Source organism: Phyllopteryx taeniolatus, chromosome 1 (assembly GCF_024500385.1).
Source record: "Phyllopteryx taeniolatus isolate TA_2022b chromosome 1, UOR_Ptae_1.2, whole genome shotgun sequence".
NCBI classification, from domain to species: Eukaryota; Metazoa; Chordata; class Actinopteri; order Syngnathiformes; family Syngnathidae; genus Phyllopteryx; species Phyllopteryx taeniolatus.
Window position 1 is genome coordinate 30,585,118 of NC_084502.1, and position 24,420 is coordinate 30,609,537.

At 42.2% G+C, this 24,420-nt stretch overlaps 2 protein-coding genes across 2 annotated transcripts; both read right to left on the reverse strand.

Moving 5' to 3' along the window:
- Positions 1–1,088: 1,088 nt before the first annotated feature.
- rbm15 (RNA binding motif protein 15) lies at positions 1,089–7,146 on the reverse strand. Its single transcript, XM_061788389.1, has one exon. The coding sequence runs from the start codon at positions 6,969–6,971 to the stop codon at positions 4,422–4,424; it is 2,550 nt and encodes an 849-aa protein (XP_061644373.1). The 5' UTR covers positions 6,972–7,146; the 3' UTR covers positions 1,089–4,421.
- Positions 7,147–12,054: 4,908 nt separating this feature from the next.
- On the reverse strand, positions 12,055–24,109 carry alx3 (ALX homeobox 3). The gene is made up of 4 exons (XM_061748299.1): positions 23,833–24,109; positions 18,822–19,114; positions 16,416–16,541; positions 12,055–12,718 (listed from the first exon to the last, which is right to left on the reverse strand). Exons 1-4 carry the CDS (start codon positions 24,107–24,109, stop codon positions 12,383–12,385), a joined length of 1,032 nt encoding a protein of 343 aa, XP_061604283.1. The 3' UTR covers positions 12,055–12,382.
- Positions 24,110–24,420: the final 311 nt, after the last annotated feature.

Here is a 24,420-nt window from a genome sequence, read left to right on the forward strand (position 1 = left end):
TTCAAATTATAGTGAAACGAGTCAAGAGAAACTGAAAGTAGCCTATAACCAAGCTGTAAGGTTCTACGAGATGGACAAGTGCAAGTGAAGAGGCCTTACTCAGAAATCTAACGTACAAATCTATCTCCTGGATGAATGCCTCAAACTATGAAATCATTTGGAATTTGTTCAACGTAAGTGGGGAAGTACTACATACCACTCCCAGATCTAGTCATTGGTATCACTGCCACTTATATGACGCTTTTTAACGAATATGCACAGTATACATTTTCTTGTATTTTGATGCATCTCTCGCCTATCTCTATGCCTGACTGATTATTGATTGTATGTGCCCTCCTCAATAAATGTTGCAAAACACTCTTTTCTGAAAATGTTGAACCTTTGTAATGGCAGGTCACCATTCAGAGGTGAGCATTATCATCGTTTTAAGGCCTTATCACTGGAACTCATGAGATTGCGCATGTGCCATGGGATGTGTTACCATGACAACCATTGCATTTCCTTACTTACCTCTGCTGCCTTAGCTAGCGATACAGAGCTAGCAGGGCAACGTTGTCCTCCTCCTTCGTACTCACCCGGCTGCCGAGAGGGGGGCGCGGACGTACGGTGTTAAGCTCCTCCAGGGGGGCTCCTTCTTTACACACTAACACGGCTAAGACGGGTGAAGTGTTGGGTGTGTGTGTCTGGAGGGATCCTCAGTGTGGATTCCTTGCGGTGGAGTCAGAAAAAGCAGCAGATGATGAAAAGGGGATGGAGTTGATGTTGCAAACAATATTCCCACGGCGGAACATCATCATCCCCCAGCAAAATAACACAAAGCAGCCATGACACAGCCAGGCCTCGGGGGTCGCTATGGCAACTTGACATGCGGGACCGAGTGGAGTGCTTGGAGTGGACTCCTGCCCGACGCCTTTGCGGCTCCTCCGTGCTCGCTGGAAGTAATTTACATTGTGCAAACTCTATGCAAACCAGCCAGTGGTCTCCCCTTTTCTCTCTCTCGCGCTCTCTTTCTTTCACTTCAACTTCCCGGGAAACACAACCTTTTCCTGGTTTTCCTCAATTCACTTCCATCCAAGAAACTTGGAAGCTTTCTCCTTCAAATGAACAATTTATTGATGCACTTTTTGCGGGTACGTCAACAGCTCGCTCTCCTTCTTCCCCCCTTGACATCGGCACCTACGAACGTTACACAGGAAGTCAGCACACGATGCAGCACTGTGGAGGCCGGCCGGGGGCTACACAAGTTAAGCACGTGGTCGTCATCGTAGTCCTCGTGCGTCAATACATTTCAGAGCAGTCATGATTCCACACATACAGTGGATACAAAAAGTCGGCACACACTGTTGAAATGCCAGGTTTTTGGGATGTTAAAAAAAAAGACGAGAAAATTCCAAAATTTCTACACCAATAAATATATCCATCCATCCATCCATTTTCTGTACCTCACTCCAATCACATTCAATTCTTGTTAAATGGGAGTCAGCACACACCTGTCACCATTTAAAATGCCTCTGATTGACCCCAAATAAAGTTCAGATGTTATTGTAGGCTTTTCCTGACATTTTGTGTGCTTTCTAGCATAAGCCTGAAGGTTTTGTGATAACACTGAGTGCTATTTCAGACTATTCATAATTTCTTCCACCTTAACTACGACCCCAGGTCCAGCTGAAGAAAAGCAGACCCTCTTCATGATGCTGTCACCACCATGCTTCACTGCAGGTATACTGTTCTTTTGATGAACAGTATTGTGTTTGCACCACACATACCTTTTGGAATTATGGCAAAAAGGTCCAACCTTGATTACATTGGACCATAACAAAATCCCCTAAACGTGGGAAAATGTGTTCTGACAAAAAAGAAATGTCAGGAAAAGCCTACTAGAACATCAGAAAATCATTTGCCGTTACTTAGAAGCACTTTAAATGGTGGCAGGTATGTGCTTACTCCCATGTGACATGAGTTTCAATGCGATTGGTTTATTGTGAGCCAACTTGCACTTAGAAGGGGTGTGCACGTGCGCAACCACATTTTTTACTTCCCCTCTCAAAACGATTTAAAGAAAATATTCAATTGAGTTGTACAGGTTAGAGGTCACACTAATGGTGGGAAAAGACTCATATTGGGCTCATTTTTTTATACAACACAAAAGCCTGGCATTTGAATAGGGGTGTGTAGAATTTTGATAGCCACTGTACAAAGCGGTTCAGTAAGTAGGCCTCAGTGTCATGCTTTGTAAAAAGCATGTGAATTCAAATGTTGAAATAAAATGACACAGCCCTACTTACTGATTCTCTTAAGGACCCTTTTGTGAGTTCAGTCAAAATGTCAACACAAAACATTTTTTTAGATCCACATCTCCTGTTATTTTTTCCCCACCCCTTAGATTACACAACAAGTCCTATGAAACAAAACAAAAATAACCAACTAAAGCATGGAGTAAAAACAAATTAGTCTTTGTTACTGAGAAAGTACAAATATGATGAGCACTCACACCTGTCATAACAGCTTGTCTGCCTTCACCAAGACAATAATAATAAACGCTCACTTGTCTTCGACGCCATCCAACTGTTTGCAGGTTTAACCCTCCTATCACCTCTAGGGTCAAACTGACCCATTTTAAAGAATGCTTTTTTTACATTTAAAAAAAGGTGTGAATTATCGTTCCTGAACCACTAAATACTGATTGAATAATATAGTAATGATATAAACAATGCATTTTTTGTTTCTGACACATTTTTGTAATTAAACATTCCCCAAATATATTTTTGCTTTTCCTGAGACACTAATATACCCGGAGGATTAAGGAAGCCAAATTTAAGTGAAACCTTAAATTTAGGCACACGTAATCATTCATAAATATGAACATGTGCGAGCCTCAATGTTAAAATCTGAATATTTTATATACAGCTCTGGGAAAAATTAAAGAGACAAAAAAAAAAAAAAAAAAAAAAAGCGCTTTTTTTGTGCTTTGAGCATTTATTTATTTTTTCTGCAAATAAACGCTCTATATTAAAATATTTGTATTTGGGAGTTATGTTATCAATAATTTATAAAATAAAACCAAAAATGTAAATTTTACTCAAACATATGGCAATAAATCAGAGAAACTGATAGTTTTGCAGTGACTAAGTGACTCTGCGTAGTGTGTTTTTATGTCTCCAAGTATTTACTGTCAAAATAGCTGTCTATTTTCATACTAGAGCGTCTCCAACTACCGGCGACAAATTCCTTGTGTGTTTTTGACAAACTTGCCAATAAAGAGGATTCTGATTCTGAGCTGTACCAGATTTAAAAACCAAATCACTGTTCATGGTTTCACTCTATCTCCGTTACGCTAAAATGCATAATATTGTAATTTCATTACAATACATACAGTATTTGGAGCTTGCAAACAAGATTGCGCAGTGTCTTAAGAATAAGTTGTCATGCTGTAATTACTAACGTACACTGTAATTATGAGTTCACTACTCCTTTATCTTAGGCTGGTGTTAAGAGTACAGCGGATTTCAATTTACATGTAAATCAAGAATAAATCAAGGACTCCTGTCATCATTACTGTCTTGGTAAAAGCAGACTTTTCCATAAACGTGGCATCCTAGTGCTCATAATGCTTGTGACCCTCTGGCAGCGCTGCGGTCTAACATAGAGATTGCACACAAAAGAATGCTTGTCAATTCTTGAACATGAAAAAGTACCGGAAGTTCAAACATGTCACAACTCTAACCCAGTGCGCCACCTGTCAACCACCGTGTGTCATTACACTATGATTCTTCAACGATTCTTGGATAGACAAAAAAAAAGAATGGTGGCACTGCGGAGAGAAGCAGTGTGACATGAATTACTTGAATTATTGTACCAAATTCCTGTGTTTTTTGTTTTGTTTTACTTAAAAAGTAGAGTATGTGCACACTTTTGCATCCATTCATCTTTCATACAGGAAATTGAATGACATGTCCCCTTTGTGTGTAGCAGTAGACACAATAACAAGGGCAAGGATCAAGTAACACTGTCCAGTTAACACTTGGTTCATTGGGAATAATTTATCTAGTTTTCTACACGTCACAGTTGTTGTTTTAGAGATGTTATTGTGTCTACTTCCTGTAGGGCTCCAATTTGCTTCTTCTCCTCAGAAACATGTCGTATGTATTCGTTTAAAGTATCCCAAATGAACATTTAGAATTTTATGTGTTCCTACTACCTCAGCGAATTTCAAAAATCATGTACCCTTTTTGTTTGCAGCGGGTGAAAGGATCCGCCTGTGGTAATAGTGGGTAACATGGCAACATACTGTACAAGATCCAAGAACCATTCTAGTGTAGCCCAAAATGCAAAACACACAGCATGCAATGGTTACTGAAATACAGCAGTTTTTTTTTTTTTTTTTTTTTTTTTTAAACACGCTGACTCATTAGCTGTTTGTTTTAAGATGCACCTCGCACCACAATCATGACCAGATAGTCCTCTTCGCTTTTGGCCAGCGCTTTGGCAGAGGAATCCAAGAACTGCTGGGAGAAATCACAGGGAGGGAAAGCGTGGAGGACCCCCGTGGTGTCCTTATCACGGCTCCCACCCACGGGCAGGCCGATGACGCCCGCTGCCTGCTTTTGGTTGAGGTAGGACACCAGGTTGCGGAGCGGCCGCTGGGTGGAGACGGCCGGGTCGGACGACGAGTCCTCGGCGGCGCCGGGAACCGCTAGGAGGACGGCGTAGCCCCTGGGGCCCGCCGCCTTGATGCGTCGGGAGACCTCTTCGAGCTTGGGCTGGTCCAGGCGGAGGCGCTGGGTGATTTTGAGCTGGCACACCTGCTTGCCGGTGGTCCCGTCCGCGAGCAGCTCGCTGGCAACGCCGTGGTCGCCCTGCAGCAGGTGCATGTTGGCCGGGAAGTTGCTGTTCTTCAGCAGCAGCATTCCCTGCCAGGCCAGAGTCAGCCTGGCGCCGTTCGATTTGGACGGCTGCGTGCTTCTGAACGAACCCTCTGAGCGTTCTCTCTTTGCCGGCCCTTTGCCACCGTCGCCGGCTTTACGTTTGCGCTCTCCGGTCAGTGAAATGTTGCTGTTCGACAGACCCTTGTCAGAGAGGCCCTTGAGTCGCCGCTCCGCCCCGGCTCTCTCCAGGCTGCAGCGGCGCTCTCGTGTGGGGGAAGGTCTGTCGCCCCGCGGTGGGCGCTCCGGGTCACTGAATCGCCCCCCGTCTCTGCTGCTGCCTCCGGGGCTAGCGTCCGGAGAGGCGCGCCGACGCCTTACTGTCCTGTCAGAGATGTCGGGCGAGTGGTCGAGGTGACGCCCGTCCTCCAAGAGCCTGCGCTTGCGCGAAGGCTCCCGCCCCTGCAGCTCTTGCTCCACAGACCAGGGCTCGCGTGCCCGCCGTTCACGTTCCAAGTGTTCGAGGGGCTCGAAGGGGGAGGCTCGCACGCGCTCTCGGAGAGCTGGAGGATTGGACCATTCGGCGCCAGGGAAGAGCTCTCTGTCCCTGAAGTGAAGCGGCGGGGTAGTCCTTTCTCTGACCCTCAGGGGCTCCGGAGCGCCGCGGTGGGCAAACGACTCGGCCACCATGTCAAAGGGCGCGATCGGGAGAGGCTGCAAGAACTGCTGCTGGTAACGGTGCTCCGTGTCAGCGAAGTCCACTCGGAGTCTCCTCTCGGGCCCGCCGAGAGGGAAGCCCCGCATGTGCGTGCACGCCGCCTGTGCTGCATCCAGACTTTCGTACTGAATGTAGGCCCAGGTGTCTCCCTTCCTGTAGTCTATAGTCCTTATGGTGCCAAAGCGATCAAATTCTCTGGCGAGTGCAGCCAAGGGCACCCAGTGCCCCAGGCCCCCCACCCACAGACGTGTGGTGGGAGTGGCTTTTCCGTAGCCTATCTTGATAGGGTTGCAGCCCACTATTTTCCCAGACATGCTGAGTTTAGCACGGTGAGCCATGTCCAGGTTCTCAAATTTCAAAAAGCCATACGTGCTGGTCTGGCCCCGTGCGGGCCTTTTGATGTCCACCTCTGTGATGACGCCAAACCTGTCGAAGGCTCTCCTCAGGTCGTCCTCGGTGACCTCTGTGTCCAGGTGTCCCAGAAACAAGGTCCGATTAGCTCTTTGGTCGTCCTCTGGTGATATAAAATCCTCCTCGCGGAAGGCGCCCCGCTCGGCGATGAAAGCCGGCCGGGCCCGGGCCTCGAACAGGGCGAACTCCCGGTCCCGCTCCAGGTCTCGGGGAAGGGGCAAGGGCGGAGGCGGCGGCGGCGGCAGCCGACCCAGGGCCAGCTGCTGCAGGCGATAGTCTCTGTATCCCAGACCGGTGGGCGAGAGGGGCCGCTGCAAGTGTCTGTGGCTCGGCGCGGCTCCATACAGGTCTCTCTCAACCGGCGAGCGGCTCCTCCTGCGGTTAATGTACACCGCCTCTATCTTCAGCGGCCTGTCGTAGAGCACCAGCCTGCCCCTGGCGTGCTTGGCCGCCCGCGCGTCCTCCAGCTTCCTGAAGTTGACGAAGGCGATTCGCTCGTCGTTGCTGCGGCTCAGCTTGACGCTGACGTCGCCGAATTTCTTGAATTCATGAAAGAGTCCGTCCTCGACGTCCTCGTCGCTCAGCTGGCTGCCCAGGTCGCTGATTTTCAGGGTTTTGTACTCACCGTCGGCGCCGGGAGCGGGCAGCCGCTGGTCCCCGCGGGAAGTGCTCCTCGCCGCGACCAAGTCCAGCGAGAGGCTCAGGCTGCTGTGGTTCTTGCTTGCGGAGCCGACGGCGCCGGGCTGACAGCTGTGATTGTTACCGAGCCGGCCGTGTCCGTCGAAGTCCCGGTCCCTTTTGTCGCCGAGCAGACTCCTCCTCGTCGAGCCGCCGTCACTTTTGTTGCCATTATTATTAGTCCCGGCAGCTAGGGACAACGCGCCCATTTTCTTGCTGCTCGGGTGGCATCCTCCCCGATCGCGAATGTCGTCCAAGGCCCGGGAGCGTTTTTTCAGCGGCGACCGCTCTTTACCTTTCATTTCGGTCCACGCGGAGCCGACCTTGGGACGCCTGGGGCTTTTGGTTGCGGCAATTCTGCGAGCGAGCGCAGAATTTTGGCTAAGGAATTTCTTGTTATTCACTGACCCTGCGGAAAAACAACAACGGTCGCCATTTTGTCAAGAGTTGAATCGTGTCCCGCCCCCGACACGCGATTGGTTGGGAAAGTGGGCGGAAGCCATGAACGCGCACGTCAATCAAAAACCTCGCTGATGTCAAAATAAAAACAACGGTCCTATTCAGCAATATAAAATAAAACAAAACAAAATATAAAGTTTCCTGTTGCAGTCAGTCAAACGGCAAAATCACTCACCCAGGGTACGCTTTTGCATTCATCAATGTTATTTCATGGTTAATTATTGAAAATGAATGTACTTAAATATACCTTACTATTTTCTATGGCTATATCAAACCTTTTTTTCCGGAAATTAGTACATAAGTATAAATGTTTTAATACAATGTATAATGCACTGCAGGGAGAAGCGCTGCCTGTTGTTTACCACAAGATGGCAGTGTACCTGCGGATGTACGTAGTCTCTGGCAAGCCACAGAAAATCATTTCCATTCAAATTCACACCTAAAAACAATTTATTCAACTTCTAAGAAGCTATAACAAGCTCACGTGTTTTTGTAATTTAGGAGAAAAAAACAACCTTGAGCAAGAAGCCCCTTAAAACTCAACAGTTTGAAAAAAAAGTAATTTCAAACAGGCTGCAAAATACATTGAAAAGCATCATATATAAATAATGCAAACAAAATCAAAACACATGGCAAAAATAAAAGGTGGTCAAAAAGCCACTCAGTGTAGCATTCCCTTCAAAGCATAAAAAATGAATTATAAATTTGTAAAATTATCATTGTTAAATTCATGGACTATGTGTCACAAGATAATTGATACAATGCTATACTCCACATTTTTCTTTTTTTTCTTTGTATTCTTTTGCCTGTGATCTCAAACTGTTTTTTTTTAAAATAGTATTTATTTATAGATTTTCCTTAACAACCCTTTCCCTGTCAGACCCTAAAAAAAATCTCTCTCTCTCTCTCTCTCTCTCTCTCTCTCTCTCTCTCTCTCTCTCTCTCTCTCTCTCTCTCTATATATATATATATATATATATAGCCAGACATAGTCATGCAAAGCTGCAAATAAAAAACACAACACACTGTCATTATACTGCTTAGAAGTTACACATCAGTGGTAGTGGAAATAAAGCTCATCATTTATTATCATTTGAAGACATAGTGTAGCGCCTCATGTTGGCTTTTTTGAGAATCCCATGTACAAATAAATCCGACTCTAGCTGTTTCTTCAGTCTTTTTTCAGATGGCCATCTCCTCAATCCCTTATCCCCATTGACAAGTCTTCTTATCTCTTCCACTCAATCTGGGATTTCACCAGAGGGGGGCAAGGGGCCGTGGGGGCTAACATAGCTGCAATTAAGAGCTGCCATCCCGTCCACCCTGCCCAGGGCCCATAGACTGCAATTTGAAGCCTGGGTGTGGAAAAGCGTTTCTATTAGAAACACATGTTAGTGTCGGTTTTAACTGGGGAAAGTGGCTGCTAACGCACCCTGGCATCATGGCCATGATCAAGTCCTTTCTTGTCAGTAACAGCCATCTAATAAGGGAATACCTGACTACAATTGATAACACTGGGGAACAATTTTGGGGAAAAAATTCTGTTGAGTTAGATTTTTATGCTGATTAAAACTTAAATTGGCATGCTGATTCCAAAATTGCAGTCAGTTTTTTTCTCCACTGCTTACGCTCCAGATAAGCAAAATTCCACTCATTAGCTCATTAGTAAGACTTGCCAGCTGATTCCGATTGGACTCATCTACAGTTACGTGGCAACTTGTTTGTGCAGTCACAATTGAAACAGTGTGGTGAGAGGTGTGTGCAGCTCCCAATAGCTCAGTATTATCAATATCTGCAAACAGAAAGCTAGCATAGTAGGAATTAAGAGGATTTATGCCATATCCTTTGTAAAACATAATAGTGTTAAATAAACATTGCAGTCATGCCTGTTTCTTTCATATTTCATTGTATAGCAATATTTGAAAAGTTTCATAAAGCAAGCACAGATCTGTTAAGTACAGTATTTTTCATATTTTTTAAGAAAACGGGGTTCTATAGTTCAAAAACTTGACGTAATAGAGAAAAGCTGAGATCAGTTTTGGATTCCGCACCCAAAGATTAGTTAAAAACAGCTGTCGGACCAAACTCAACAAAAATTGTGTTCCCCAGTGTAATGGTGCAATGGTGGTGTTGTGGGTACTTACTGCCACATTGGCAGTTTCATACCAGAGTAGTGTTCAACACTCCTGTTACGTCACTTTTTACAGTAGGGTACATACGCAGCCATTTTTAACACATGATGAAAAATGGGTTAGATTTTTAAAAAGTCAATGAGCCCACATATGAAGAGGAAAACACTTTCTGTTAATAACAAGTTGTTGTTGTTCTTGTTGTTGTACCAGTAGTAGTAAAGGTGCTGGTAGTTGTAGTAGTGGTGGTAGTGTAGCAGCAGAAATAGTGGTAGAGGTGGTGGTGATAGCAGTAGGGGTAGTAGTGGTGGTGATAGTCGTAGTAGAGGCAGTGATAGTAGTAGTAGTAGTAGTAGTTTTGGTAGCAATAGTAGTGGTAGTAGTAATAGTGGGCGTAATGTTGGTGGTAGTGGTAGCTGTGGTTGTGAACATGGGTTGGGTTTAGACCATTGTGAGACAGGTTAGTTTTATCTTACTGATGATGGGTTGTCGCAATATTAATTGTATTGTCAAATTGACCCATGGACATTTTCAGTGAAACAAAGACAAGAAAACAAGCATAACAGCAAGGTTACAATGTAAACAGTTCGAGTTACATGGTTGTGGTGATAGTAGTAGTGGTAGTAGTAATAGTTGTAGTGGTGGTAGTACTAATAGTGGTGATACTAGTAGTGGTGGTAGTATTAGTAATGGTTGTGGTGGTAATAGTAAGTCACAAAGCTGTTTGACTGTTTAGTCGATATCCTTGATTTTCAGCGTAAGGGCCATGTACTAGTATGCTCTTTGTCCTCACAAGTAAGATAATTTTGGCAATAGGACAATTACAGGACGTTGCTATTGATACTGTGTATATACAGTATATGTTAATATGTACGTTGTATATGTTGATTACACTTATGAAGCCAACTAGAATAAGTTAAATACTGGGAGAACTACTTTTAACTATTGAAAAAAAGTAATGATTTAATGAGTCTATGGGCCGGTTTGAGTCGCAGCATAAACAGGAGTATTAAAATTCCTATTTGGGGAGTGGAACCCCAAGGCTCCGCTGTACCTGCAGCAGGTTCTGTTATTTTTGTTCCATCTATTGAACGCAAGACAGATAATGTAACACCAGGCCTTTTAGGTCTGGGTCACCACAGACATAAACAATGAATAGAACAATTAGAATTTTAGCTACCATGTCCTATGGTCTCATTAACTTGATATCAACTGCAAAGAATAAGAAGAAAAATGTATTAGAGTTCTCTTTTTTCGCTGCAAGTGTCCTATGCTGTGGTTTGGCTTCACGACTTTCAAACTGAGACGTCTCCAAGCTGGATAAGACAAATGTGAAGAGGGATGTGTACATGGGGGACTGTGTGTATACAGTGAACCCCACGTATTTGCACTTCACCATTCACAAACTTACCTCAACAGTTTGTTTCTGTGGAACCTTACTAACGTCTGTTCACTGAAAACGCCTATTATTAGCGTATTTTTGTGCTTTGTGTAATGCCCTAAGACAGTGGTTTTCAATGTGTGGTACCACAAGTGGCACGCGGCCTCCCTTTCCCTCTAGACCAGGGGTCGGCAACCTTAAATACTCTGAGCCATTTCAACCGTTTCCAGCAGCAAAAAAAAAAAAAAAAAAAAAAAAAAAAAGAAAGAAAGCTCCGGGATCCAAAAAACCCTTTTGCCATCTAAAATGAGAATAACACTGCATAGATCGTCTTTTGTTTATTTGGTCAAAATATTTTCATCAGGCCCGTCAGCTTAGATATTGACTATTCAACAAAATAGTTATATATTTGAGCCCTTATATTCATGAAATTAAAGCCAAAATTACATTATCCACCTGCAGCCGACCAAAAATTCAAACCAAAAATGCCTTTTGCATCTGTCTTCTCTCATCATTTTATCGCGTGTGGATCATTCAGTCAATTTGAACTAAAAAGGACAATTTCACTTAACAATGTAAAATACATATTTGCTAAATAATAGCCAGGGTTAGGGTTAGGGTTAGCGGAGATTTGTCTACGGAAAAAACAATGTCCAAGTCGATGTGCCCTGCGCGTCGCCTGTTGAGTGCGGCCCCCTGTATGATCGTCAACGGGGGAAGGGGAGGCACCCCCTACAGAATGCCGCCATGGGTGGCTGCCCATCCATCCATCCATTTTCTGTACTTCTTATCCGCACTAGGGTCGCAGGTGTGCTGGAGCCTATCACAACTATCTTCGGGTGAGAGGTGGAGTACACCCTGAACTGGTTGCCAGCCAATCGCAGGGCACATATAAACAAACAACCATTCGCACTCACATTCACATCTACGGGCAATTTAGGGTCTTCAATCACCCTACCACACATGTTTTTAGGATGTGGGAGAAAAGAAAATTGAGTACCCGGGGAAAACCCATGTAGGCACGGGGAGAACATGCAAACTCCACACAGGTAGGGTAGGGATTTGAACCCTGGTCCTCACAATTGTGAGGTAGATGTGCTAACCAGTCATCCAATGTGCTGCTGGTGGCTGCCTATAGCACCCATATTAATAACATAGCATCAAACATAATTTTTTTCAAACTTGGATTTATCCATGGTTTGCCCGCACTGGGTCGAATGGCTCAATAAATCTTGATGCCAGAAGTCACACATTGGCGCTTGTGATTCACATTTTGAGCAGAAAAAAAGTTTTATTTGAATGTTACAAGATCCAAATGTGTCTCTGGAGGCACATGTTGCAGACCTCTGCTCTAGTGGTACACGAAGAATCATTGTATATCACTAAGTCAAAAATGTAATAAGTGCTAATAGGAAAGTAGCAATTGGTATTTTTACAAGTTGTGAAGTGGTGACATACATGTCAGCGTCCCGCACTTCCATTGCATTATTTTCTAAATTAAATGTTTTTTTTTTTGTACTGTAAGATGAGTTTGAAATGATATAAAAGTGTTTCTGCTATATAGCCAATTATTCTTGGATTTTCAATATTTGCGTCGGGGGCGTGGTCCCTGACCCCAATGAATAGCGACGGCTCACTGTATACACAGAAATGTAATATGCTTTGGCTCAGTCAGTGCACGCCGCAGGGATGTGGGGGTGGCAGGGGTGTCTGTGGGTGGGGAAGTTGTCAGGTAGCGTGGGGGTCATGTCGGCCATGACAGAATGCTGCCCGGCTCTTTGGCTTTCATTCGCAGCGCCATCAGGCCCGTCGGCTTGTAGTCGTTCTCCGGAGCCTCCACGCCGGGGAAGCTGTGGAGGGAGTAGAGGCCGTTGATGGCCGGATGGTGTGGCGGGTGGTGGTGGTGGTGGTGGGCGTGGCTGGGTGACGAAGGGATGCCCATGAAGCCCTGCAGGTTGCTGTGAGGGTGAGCGTACGCACCCATGCAGGAGGAGGGTAAGGATTCAGGTCCGAGGACGCAGCCGGTAGCCGACGCGCCGCTGACGACTCCTGAAGCCCCTGGCCACAGATTGCCCTGCATCTGCACACAAACAGACAAAGACGCACACAATTACATGCAAACTAATACTCGTCTTTTCATCTTTTTTACAAGTACAGTGATACCTTGAGATACGAGTGACAGGACTTAAGAGTTTTTTTGCGATACGAGCCGGCTTTTTTACTTTGACTTGTGAGTGCAAACTTGAGATACGGACAATGTATGGCAGCATGAGACTCAACTAAACTCACTTTACAATATGCAGAAGTTTGACAGATATAATTAGAAGGCAATTTCAATAAAATAGACTTCAAACTGGGAATTTCCATTCTCAGTTTGATGTTACTGTCAAACTAAACATAAAACAAATACATTTACAAATAAATTTACATCGTGTATTTCAGTAGCAGGCCGTGCTCAGCCAAGACACACAGTGAAATTTGAAGGCGCCGACTGCATGCTTCTGCTGTATTTAAAACAACTACATAGCTTAGCGTTTAAATCCACTCATTTAATACTCACGGCAGAGGTACGAGTAAGTCACATATGTGCAAGTCACAAGCTAGTCTCAAGTCATAACCTTCAAGTCTCAAGCAAGTCCCAAGTCACTGCGGGAAGTCAAGTCATTACTTGGTTTAAGTAAGTCGCAAGTAAAGTCGTACAATTTTGCTCCAGTCGCAACATATCTCAGAGTGGTAATAAAACGTTTTTCACAATTTCCCCCCCCATAATTCATTACACACAAAAAAAGTATTCACACCTTTTTAAAGTTAAATGAACAACAACTGAGATTATAATTGATTCAATTTATTGCACTGAATTGTTTTAACATCTGCCTCACAGTTCTGAGGACCGGTGTTCAAATCCTGGCCCCGCCTGTGTGGCGTTCGCATGTTTTCCCCGTGCCTGCATGGGTTTTCTCCAGGTACTTCAGTTTCCTCCCGCATCCCAAAAACATGCGTGGTAGGTTGATTGTAGACTCTAAATTGCCCGTAGGTGTGAATGTGAGTACGAATGGTTGTTCGTGTATATGTGCCCTCCGATTGGCTGATGACCAGTTCAGGGTGTACCCTGCCTCTCGCCCGAAGATAGCTTGGATAGGCTCCAGCACGCCTAGTGAGGATAAGCAGTACAGAAAATGGATGGATGGATGAATTGCTTCAAAGTTGTATTTTAAACTCAATTTAACTGAACATTATTTACCAACAAACTTTGCTGTGTACTTTGTAATGACAGCCTTGTAACTCCTACGGTTCTTAAGAGAACACAGTTAAGCAAAAGCCAAGGCTGATTTCTGTTGGTCAAATATAATTAGATGTGTACCTAATGGGCTAAAGGAGAATGAAAGAGATTCATAATTAAGGGACTAATACATGAGATAAAAATGTTGCCATCCTTCAAAAATAAAAAAGGAATGTGAATAAAACCTGCATTTCTCCTGTGTCCTCTACTTTAATTAAATCACTTAGGTTTGTTAATTTATTTAGAAGGACTGACTCTGGCCAATTTACAATTGTTATTAGATTAAAGCTTACGTATGTTTCATATGCTGTGGTCTCAATTTTAAAAAAAGCTTGATCACAGACCCAACACAACACATGAGATTTTGATTTTGATGGTGACACTTCAATAAACACATTCAGTAGTATGAAAATTATATTCACATGTAGCTACTCACAATTTCTACTGTACTTAGTAATAGTGGAACACACTTTTGTCAACGACATTTTTATCGTGGTGATCCTAATGCAAAGTTATCCCAAGCAGCAGACTAATAACGCACCTGACATCTTCTCCCGCTGACTCTTTGGTCATGCCTGCAAAATTATTATTATTATTCTTTTAAATCTCCACAACAATAGCAATGCCGCTTCACTTATGCAGTCAGGGATTAGCATTATATTTTAGGGGCAACTTTCTGCTCTCGAGTGCATGAGAGAGAGAGAGAGAGAGAGAGAGAGAGAGAGAGAGAGAGGAAAAAAAGAGAGATTTTTGCTTGCCTATGAACCGGAAGGAAAGGTTCGGACAATTATCATAGTGTCCCAGCCCTAGTTATATTACTTAGCTGTACTAAAACGTTCACAATATCCTCATTTTTATTTTTAATCGTCGCAAACCAGTCTCTGGAATTTAATGTTTGACCAGCGAGCTAAACTGTTAAATTAGCTTGCCTGTCTTTGTGAGTTTTGTAGTGATGGATGAAGTTCGACGTTATTGTTGTTGTGTGCGCGAGTTGCAAGCCATGCAGGTTGCAATCCTCTTTTTGCAGACTTCATCAACAACATAATACTTGAATCCAAATTGTATTATCTTTGGAGCTCCTTCCATCGTTGCCCATGCAGGTGGCTATGTCACACTGGCAAGTGCGGAACAACGCCGATTGTATTGCCAAATTACCCCCCCCCCCAAAAATTTATTTCTTTAAAGAAAAACAAACAAACAAAAAGTCTGACAAAAACTGTCTTAATTAAAAAGCAGATTTCCTTCTCCAAACGAGAAGACTTGTCAAGTCATGTAGTTCAAGTCAAAATCAAGTCTCTTGGCTACCAAGTCAAAGTCAAGTCAAATCTTTCTGAAGTATTTGGCAAGCAAGTCGTACTTACTTCCCCTGAACAAAAACATGCAAAAGAGCTCGTCATTCATGTAGACACTGCTTTTAAGCTCTCTCTCTCTCTTTCTCTCTCTCTCTCTCTCTCTCTCTCTCACACACACACACACACAGATATTGCAAGCATTTTTGTTGCCAAATTCCTTGTTTAAAATCAATTGATAAAAAATGTTTAGTATTCAGTTATCCATCAATGTTTTACTTATATGTAATAATATAATGAAGTAATTATATAATTATATGGTTTCATAGTCATAATGACCCATAAGGGCATGGTGTCAAACTCAAGGCCCGGGGGCCAGATGCGGCCCACCACATCATTTTATGTGGCCCGTAAAAGCAAATCATGCTCGTCAACTTCTGTGATTTTTGCTAAAATGTGTACCCAAATTCCAAATTGTCATAATAATAAACAATAATGTTGAGATACTGCAGTTTTCTGTTACCAAACCCTTCTTCTAGAGTAACTTAAACAAACTAGTATCCTTGTCTTTTATTTTCAAAACTAGTTATTCCTCATTTTGTTGTGTAATGGTAATAATATGATTTGGTGATTAAACATTTCACTGTTCTAACGCCCTCTGAGGGAAATTATAACTACAATATGGTCCGCGACAAAGGTGAGTCTGACACCGGTACTCTAAATTGTCCATAGCTGTGAATGTGAGTGGGAATGTTTTTTGTCTGTGTGCTACTGGTTGTTTGGATGTCGACCAGTCCATTCTTTGTCTATATACTGTATTGCCTGACATTAACTGGCAACCAAATTTTATAATTTTTTTATTTATTAATTGTCTTCTTTTTTTGTCATTTAAGTATGCTATTTGTTATCATACTACACTATATTCTAAAGGACTTTTTTGACTTTTATCCATAAAAAGTACAATGGAAACCTAGTTGGCTACTAGTACATTTGTTTAGTTTATGCTTGGGCTGTAGTTTGACATTCTGGGTTTTGTTTGTGTTGACGAGCGTGTGTATTGTATATGATGTCATTGTGGCATTGACGAGGTACATCCGACGCGTCCGTTTACAATGCAGTCGCATTGGCACATATCCTAGCTGCAATGTCTCTGTGGGAAATTTGTAAATTATTGTAAAAATTAACATGTAGGATGATTTGAGCCATACCTGGTAGGTGTCATGGCGGGGTAGGAGGGAAATATCGTAGGTGGTGCTGAAGTGGTTGCGGACCTCCTGGATCTTCCCGTAGCGTTCCCGCTTCCTCCATTTGGCTCTACGGTTCTGAAACCAAACCTAGAGATGCAAGCAATATTATGCGGTATTATTTGTACATTTACATTTCAGTATTTTAAAGGTCCCATATTTTACCAAACCAACTTTGTCTAGTATTTGGGATGTAATATTGGCTCTAAGGTGCCTAAGTAAATGTGAAATATGAATTAAAATCGTCCACTCATTCCTGAGTTGCAGAGGTTTTTCTGGCGAGAGGCCTGAAATCACCTCATTGGAATTTCTATGTCAATAGCGAAGATCTCCGCCTAGCTCTCCGCTCCCGAGCCAGCGCTGTCAACATAACAAACACCTGCTCTCACAAGTGGGTCTTCTACACGGAGGCAACCAAACAGAGGAAAGAGGGCGGTCTTAGCCAAATATGGACAAAGCTGATACAAAAATGGTTCAAACAGTCCTAATAACAGATGCTGACAGAGGGGCCTTTTCTGTACCCTCGCATGACAAAACCAAGGTGGTTTTTGAAATGAAATGTTCTCCAGGTACTCCGGTTACCTCTCACATCCCAAAACATGCACGTTAGGTTCATTGAAGACTAAATTGTCCGCTGGTGTGAATGTGAGTGTGAATGGCTGTTTGTCCATGTGCCCTGTGATTGGCTGGCGACCAGTTCAAGGTGTACCCCGCCTCTCGACTGTAGTCAGCTGGGATAGTCTCCACTACACCGTGACCCTAGTGAGGATAAGTGGTACAGGAAATGTATGGATAAATTTTAGCGTTATATCATTAATGTAGTATAATTAGACTATAGTTGTTACTTACCATTTACAAACATGCCGGATCTATCTATGTCTCAATCAAGTACATACAGGAGTTTCCTCTAAAAAGCACGTCAAAAATTGTTTTTATTGTGTGTGGAGCTGGAACGTTTCAATGCATTTCCATTCGTTTCGATGGAGAAATGTGATTTTAAGACACGATAATTTTGAGTTACGAGAATGGTCTTGAAACTAATCAAACTCGTAAGTCAAGGCGCAAATGTACATACCTGTATTTTTATTTGAGGATTACTTTTTAACAAAGAATCAAGGTATATTTCATTTGTGTAAAGGATACAAAACACTGCATGTACAAGAGTGGTGAAGTTACTCATTTCACCACCCCACTTGTAATTGTTTCATTTGTACCATCCAGTCGAGATCCAAGATCCAATTTAGGTCAGATCATGTAAAGTGGGACTTTGACTTAGTGTAATTAAGGTGGACAGAACAAACAATGTGTGCAATTTGATTACAACGTGCATGTAAATGTACATGTACATGTTATTGCATGTGATTTGTATATTTCCTGTGTACTAGAGCTGGGGCATGGATCGATTTTAAAATGATTATTTCTTCATTTTATTTATCAAGAAATGTTCTTTTTTGTTTCCTTGTTAAAGACACTTTCATAGCTTAAAGCACGCCCCTGCTGACCTGCACTGCTTACATGAACAATATGACTGTGAACAGAGAGGAGCTAGTTTACAAAAGCAGTTTCCGTGCTGACTAATCAGCCACGTTTCTGAGGCATTGGTGACTCTTTTTTTTAGAATTATCAATTTTAATTCGTGCAAAGAAACAGACAACATGAGCAGGATCCTTTCCAGGACCATTTCCGTATTGTTTTGTTTATAACAAGACAGAGGCCCAGTGGAAGGCAATTACGGAGTCCGTGGCACTGAACATTGCCAAAGACATGGTGCCCATTTAGACGTTGCGCAAAAGCAGTCATTTATCCACGTCGGGAGCTTTTGACCCGAGGAATTTTGACATGGGAAAAGAGTGTGAGAGAGCTGGAGAGGGTGTGGCATTTCTCTTGGACACCAGACAATAGATCAGCCGAGCCATGCAGTTTGAAGACTCGTTTAATGATGTAAAATTGTTGAAAGTTTAAAATGCTAATGTATTAAGGATCTTTTTTTCCCAAGAAAAAGTGCTTAGTTTCACAATATCTAGGCCATATCACCGAGCTGCAAAACCAGTTTCAAAGCTTGTTTGCAATCAGGACAAATAAACTACACCCCAGGTGGGAAAAATAAAATAAACCTTGGGGGATCAAAATCAATTCAGATTGGAAATCTGACCTTTGTGGAAAAAAAACCCCACATATGACCCAGCCCTACTATGTGCATATAATTGTAAGACAAAAAAATAAAATAAAAAATCAATAAATAAAAAACAATTGTAAATCCCAAAACACCAGGCTGTTTAAATTACAATAATCAAAATGATATCAAACTGAAATAAAAGACGATTATATGAAAAACAGGTCAGAGATGTTTCTCTTCAAAATGGTACACACCTGGACTCGGGCCTCTGTGAGCTCGGTCCTGAGGGCGAGCTGCTCGCGAGCGTAGACGTCCGGGTAGTGCGTCTTCTGGAACACCTTCTCCAGCTCCTCCAGCTGGAAGGTGCTGAATGTGGTGCGATTGCGTCGCTTCTTGTTCTTGCCCGACAGGTCGATGGAGTCGGCGATGAAGTCGCTGCTCGGCAAGTCGCCGCCGGGTAAACTGCCACCCGCCTCCTTCAGCTTGCCAAAGCAGTCGGTGCCCATGCCGGAGTAGCCCAGGCTTTTGAGAGCGTTTTTCTCTCGGACTGGATTGGGCAAAAAAACAACATGACACATTTTTCCATATATGACCTTAAAGCATGACCTTGTGGTGCAATCTGTTAATTTGTCTGAGATTTTGAAAAGGTTAGACCAGTGATGGGTAAATGGCATGGCCCACACTCTAAGTAGCCCCTCGATTAATTTTGGAACATTATAAAAAATGTTTCCTTCACCATACATGATAAGTTCTAAGTTGGAGTTGCACCGTTTAGCACTAGATGGCACATATCGCTTTGTAGCTCTTCCACAGGTTCTTCACTGTTAGAGTTAAAAGTAGTGGTGGGCGGATCGATCCAAATATCGAAAATATCGATACCAAGTCAGTATCAGTATCAACTCGATACGAGTGTGGAAATAGAGATACAGTAGTTTCAGTATGCACTGGTTTTATCAAACAGGCAACGGCAGACTCGCTGTTTCTGTCTCAGCACGGAGTGGGAACACTTTGTTCCTCCTTCCCCCTCTTGAGTTTCGATGTTGTGCCGTCACATAACAAGCAAGCAAACTACCGGGTCCACCAGCCTACCAGCAATTCATTTTCAAAGTAAAATTGCCATTTGTTACCTTCGCCAACTCAAAAAAATATAAATTATGTTAAGACGTTGATATAATACATTAACCCCATTGAAATGTTGATTAAATTAATACATTTACTGGAATTGTTTATTCAAGAAAAAAAAAAAGCCAGACATTACAATGAACGGGAAACAATAGTTTTGTTACTGTCATATTGTTTCTGAAAATGTTTTTATTTTTTTTATATAATAAATGTTTTATCTTAACCAATAAACTTAGTTCTACTTCTGTCCTGAGTGTCAACTATTTAATGATCATTTAAAAAAACCATACAGCTGGCACGGTGGACGACTGGTTAGCACACCTGCCTCACAGTTCTGAGGACCCGGCTTCAAATCCGGCCTTTGTATGTTCTCCCCGTGCCTGCGTGGGTTTTCTTCGGGTACTCCGGTTTCCTCCCACATCCAAAAAACATGCATGGTATGTTAATTGAAGACTCTAAATTAGGGTGTACCCCGCCTCTCGCCCTGAAAATAGCTGGGATAGGCTCCAGCATGCCCACGACCCTAGTGAGGATAAGCGGACCGGAAGATGACTGAATGAATGAATAAAAAAAACAAAACCTCCCAAAAATACTTAAAGGTCGTGAAATTGAGATTTAGCAATTCGATAATGCATCTACCTTAATTATTGAAAAGTATCGGTATCGGCAATACTGGCCTTGTATTTACTTGGTATCGGATTGATACCAAAATATACAGTATTGCACACCACTAGTTAAAGGTTATCAGCCATGGTTGGTTATGTGCCGTTGGTGAGTCACTCAAAAAAAAAAACACCAATTCCTTCAACATGGAGAAAAAGTAGTAAACAGCGCATCGTCATATCATAGCCAGATGCTAACGTCTGATTAACAAACAACGGAACAGACTGGGATATTACTGTATCACACACAAGTCACAATCACGGTTTCATGTTAATAATGGGCAACATTAATTTAACTCGACAGTCAATTTGGACACACATTCAACAAACTACCGCTAACATAAACACAACTAAACGATAATGATTAACATCCTTATTACGGACAAAATTCCAGCATTACATGCTGCAATGCATGCGAGGTACCGAAGAGCGGCCGATCTATTGGTGAAACTCAACAAAAGTACACAGACAACAGCGATCTTTTTCTTACACAAGAATCGTTGAGAGTTCGTTTGAAGTGCATGAGGAGTTGTGTCCTGTGTGCCATCCCAAAACATGGACATATTTAACGCCACTAAGATTATGGCAAATGCGTATGGTGGCTTGTACAAGCTTGCAGGGCAGGGGAGAAGCGCCACGGCTGCTTCAACAAAAGCAGAGTGAACTTTCATGCCCTAAACTGCACTGTATCATACAGGTGAGTGAGTCGGCCTATTCATTTTGGGATTTTGGATGAAATCCAGCAGTTAAGATCTTCGATTATTAAGGATCGTGAGGGACAAAGCTCCTCTTTCACATTATCTTTAAAGATGTCCCCCCCACCACATTATTTCTGTAAATGTTGATGCAAGTTAATGCTGGGAAACACCAGAGCTTTCAAACTTGTTTGGTATCAGAAGAAATACAGCAAATCCAAGAAATGAAAAAACAAACAGCAAAACTCGTTTGGAGTCATGATGTCATTGTCATTTGCTTCTTCGATAAGAAAAAGAGGGAAAAATATTTATTTTCAGGTCATATCTTGCGATATTGCTATTTTGTCCCCCTCCTGGTGTTTGGCATTATTTCCTGAGCCACTATATGAAAGTGTTGTCCAAATTCATTTCCCTGAGCTGCAAAACAAACCCCCTCTGCACATATCTGCAGGGTCTCGTCGACTCGGGCTTGTCTCTTAATTCAATCTGGTCGCAACCTTCATTTCCAAACTCACGTTGCACTTCACGACGAAAATATTTTCCCTCCGTTGAGGCCATGTGTTTTGGGGAAACATTTACCTAGGCAACAGCAATAGCAATAATTGGACATATCTTTATTATGAAATGGTCATTTTTAAAAAATGGAATTTCTTTAATTTGGGAGACCGCCAAGTTTTTTCTCTTTCCCTGTGACATGTATATCATAGTATATCGTACTAATTTTTTCTTACAATGCATATTTTATTTGTGAGGTACTCTGCGATCTCCACTCCTATTGGACACAAGCTGCTTGGTGAAAAAGATCATTTTTGTTTGAAACATTAAACAAACTTGAGACACTGCTGAAAAACAATCTTGTAAAATTTTATTTCAAATTTCTTAAAAAAGCAGCCAAATGATCGCAGCATACATGTACTTGTTAAACTACCCTTTTTTTTTTTTTTTTGAAAATTTTATGGTTGCATTGAGTGCTTTTTTTAAAGGACTTTTTTAAATTTTCTTCCCTCACGCTTCTGTTTCTCAGTGAGGAATCGATTTTTGTTTTCTTATCTTATTTCAGGAATGCAATTAAAATTATATATAATTCATAAAAGAATTGACAACAGCCGACAAAACAGGAAGAGCAATTACTTTAGGGTGTATAGTTCATGACATATGCTCATGTATAGCCAGAAGGTGGCAGCGTCAACTATAGGTTCTGGTGATATGACCTCAAAATAAAATCTCATTTAAAAAAAAAAAATAAATAAATAAATAAATCCAATTCTTGATTTTAATCAATTCCCCCCCCCCCCCCCCCTTCACTTATAGAAAAAAAACATCAATTGTATTTTTTTTTTTCCCTTTCGGGATTTGTTTTTCCTTCACAGATAATGTGAAAATAAGTGCTTCCCCCTGAAAAATCTTTCCTCTTGTCAAAACATGTACAGTATTTAAACATGATCCTGCTGCATGAAGTCAAATGTTCAACACTTTAACCCCATAAAGTGAGACTTCAAACTACATGGCTGGATTAGTTCTGCGTTTGTCAGCCGAGAGAAATGGAGCTCTCTCTCACACGCTTTTCTCATGTACAGTTGTACAGGTGAAGTCAATCTCGCCAAAATATTTGCGGATGAGAAGCATGCTCCACACTGTTGTATATTATCGTGATCTTATCAGCACAAACAGCAATGACGGCCGGAGAACATCATTTCCTCGGGACACACACACATGAGAAAATGTCATGAAATTATAGCCACATCTCCATAAATATTTTTTATTCGGTATATCTTGTATCATTTTGATTGATATCAATGCACCGCATCAAATATGGAGATTAATATCCAAAGTAGCAGTGCATGACTGTTTTTGTGATATAAGTGATATATATATATATTTAAAAAATATACACTTTTATAACTTATATATATATATATATATATATATATATATATATATAAAAGTTATAAAAGTGTATATTTTTAAAATTTACTATTTAATTTCTTGATTTTTTTGGGGGTGCTTTTAGGCTTCATTTGCTAGATAATTACGTTTTCTTTCCGTTACATACTGTATAGATAATAGGACTGAAAAGTCCTATTACAAGATTTAAATGGAGATTTAACGAAGAAAACAGGCAAGTGAATTTGCAAACGCTCCTAATTGTACAGCAAATAATCAATTATGATCATTTTGATGATTTAATTTACTCAGCGTTATATATCTTTATATTGATGTCAATATTTCAAAAATGTGCTTTTTGTGTGTAGATTAATGATAAAAGGCGATGAAAACCCCATTGTACTGTATGCAGTGAAGTCATTTGCACTTTTGTTCCTGTTCGGTTTGCATGGACACATAGAGTGAAAGGTCTCATTTTGTAGCATAATTAATTCATATCTATTTCACTGATTGGACTTTTAAGTTGTCCTGTTTGCCCTCAGTTTGTGCCCAATGGGGACATAGAAGGGAAATGTCTCATTTTGTGGCATTATAAATTTGCATGTATCTAATTGATTAATCTTTTATACAAGTCGTCGTGTTCGTCCTCAGTCGGAAGCCAGTGGAGACATAGAAGCGCAATGTCTCCTTGTACGGCTTTATTTATTTTGAAGAAAATGAATTGGATTGACTTGGACTTATTGCATTCAGTCGCTCGTGATTGAAGTTCCGTGTCTTATTCGGTGGCCTACTTTATTTTGATATGACATTTGTACTTCACTTCTGGATTGCTTCCAAAGTGATGTTTTCAAAAGCTATTGCGATGCCAATGGAAAAGGAATATGACTTAAATGGCAACTTACTCTCGTGGTAGAAGGGCGCCTTATTGCCGCTTATAACGGCGGCCTTGTGCTCCTGGTTGAAAGTATCGTGCAAGAACTTGCTGTGTTTCGCCGGCGGCGAGGCGGGACGGTTGGACGAGAAATCCCCGAAGTCGCGCTGCAGCGCGGCGGCTGCATACGCGCCTCCCCGGTGCGCGTCGCACGGCAGGAAGGAGCCCGGCGACGGGGAGCCGGCGCCGGCCGGTGCGGTAGAGGCTGGTGGCGTCCGCCTGAAAGACAAACACTGCTCTGTCTCCATCTTGCATCCAATTAACCACTGCTCGCTCGCAGGCAGGCTGAGGACGCCAGAGCGAGTGCATCTTTTTTTTCTCTTTTTTTTTCAAGTTTTGAGTGAGTGGGTGGGTGGGTGGGATTTAACTGATCGCACACTAAAAGCCGTGAAACTTTATGTGTGTGCGTGTATGATATAATGCGCCAACTATTCAGTCACACGTGCGTCGGTCCCTCCAATTTAGCATTTAATTCCCACTTCAGATGGACATGGGCATGGTCTCCAAAAATGAGACATGACATCATGTTTTTTTTTTAAAATATATAATTATAATCTGT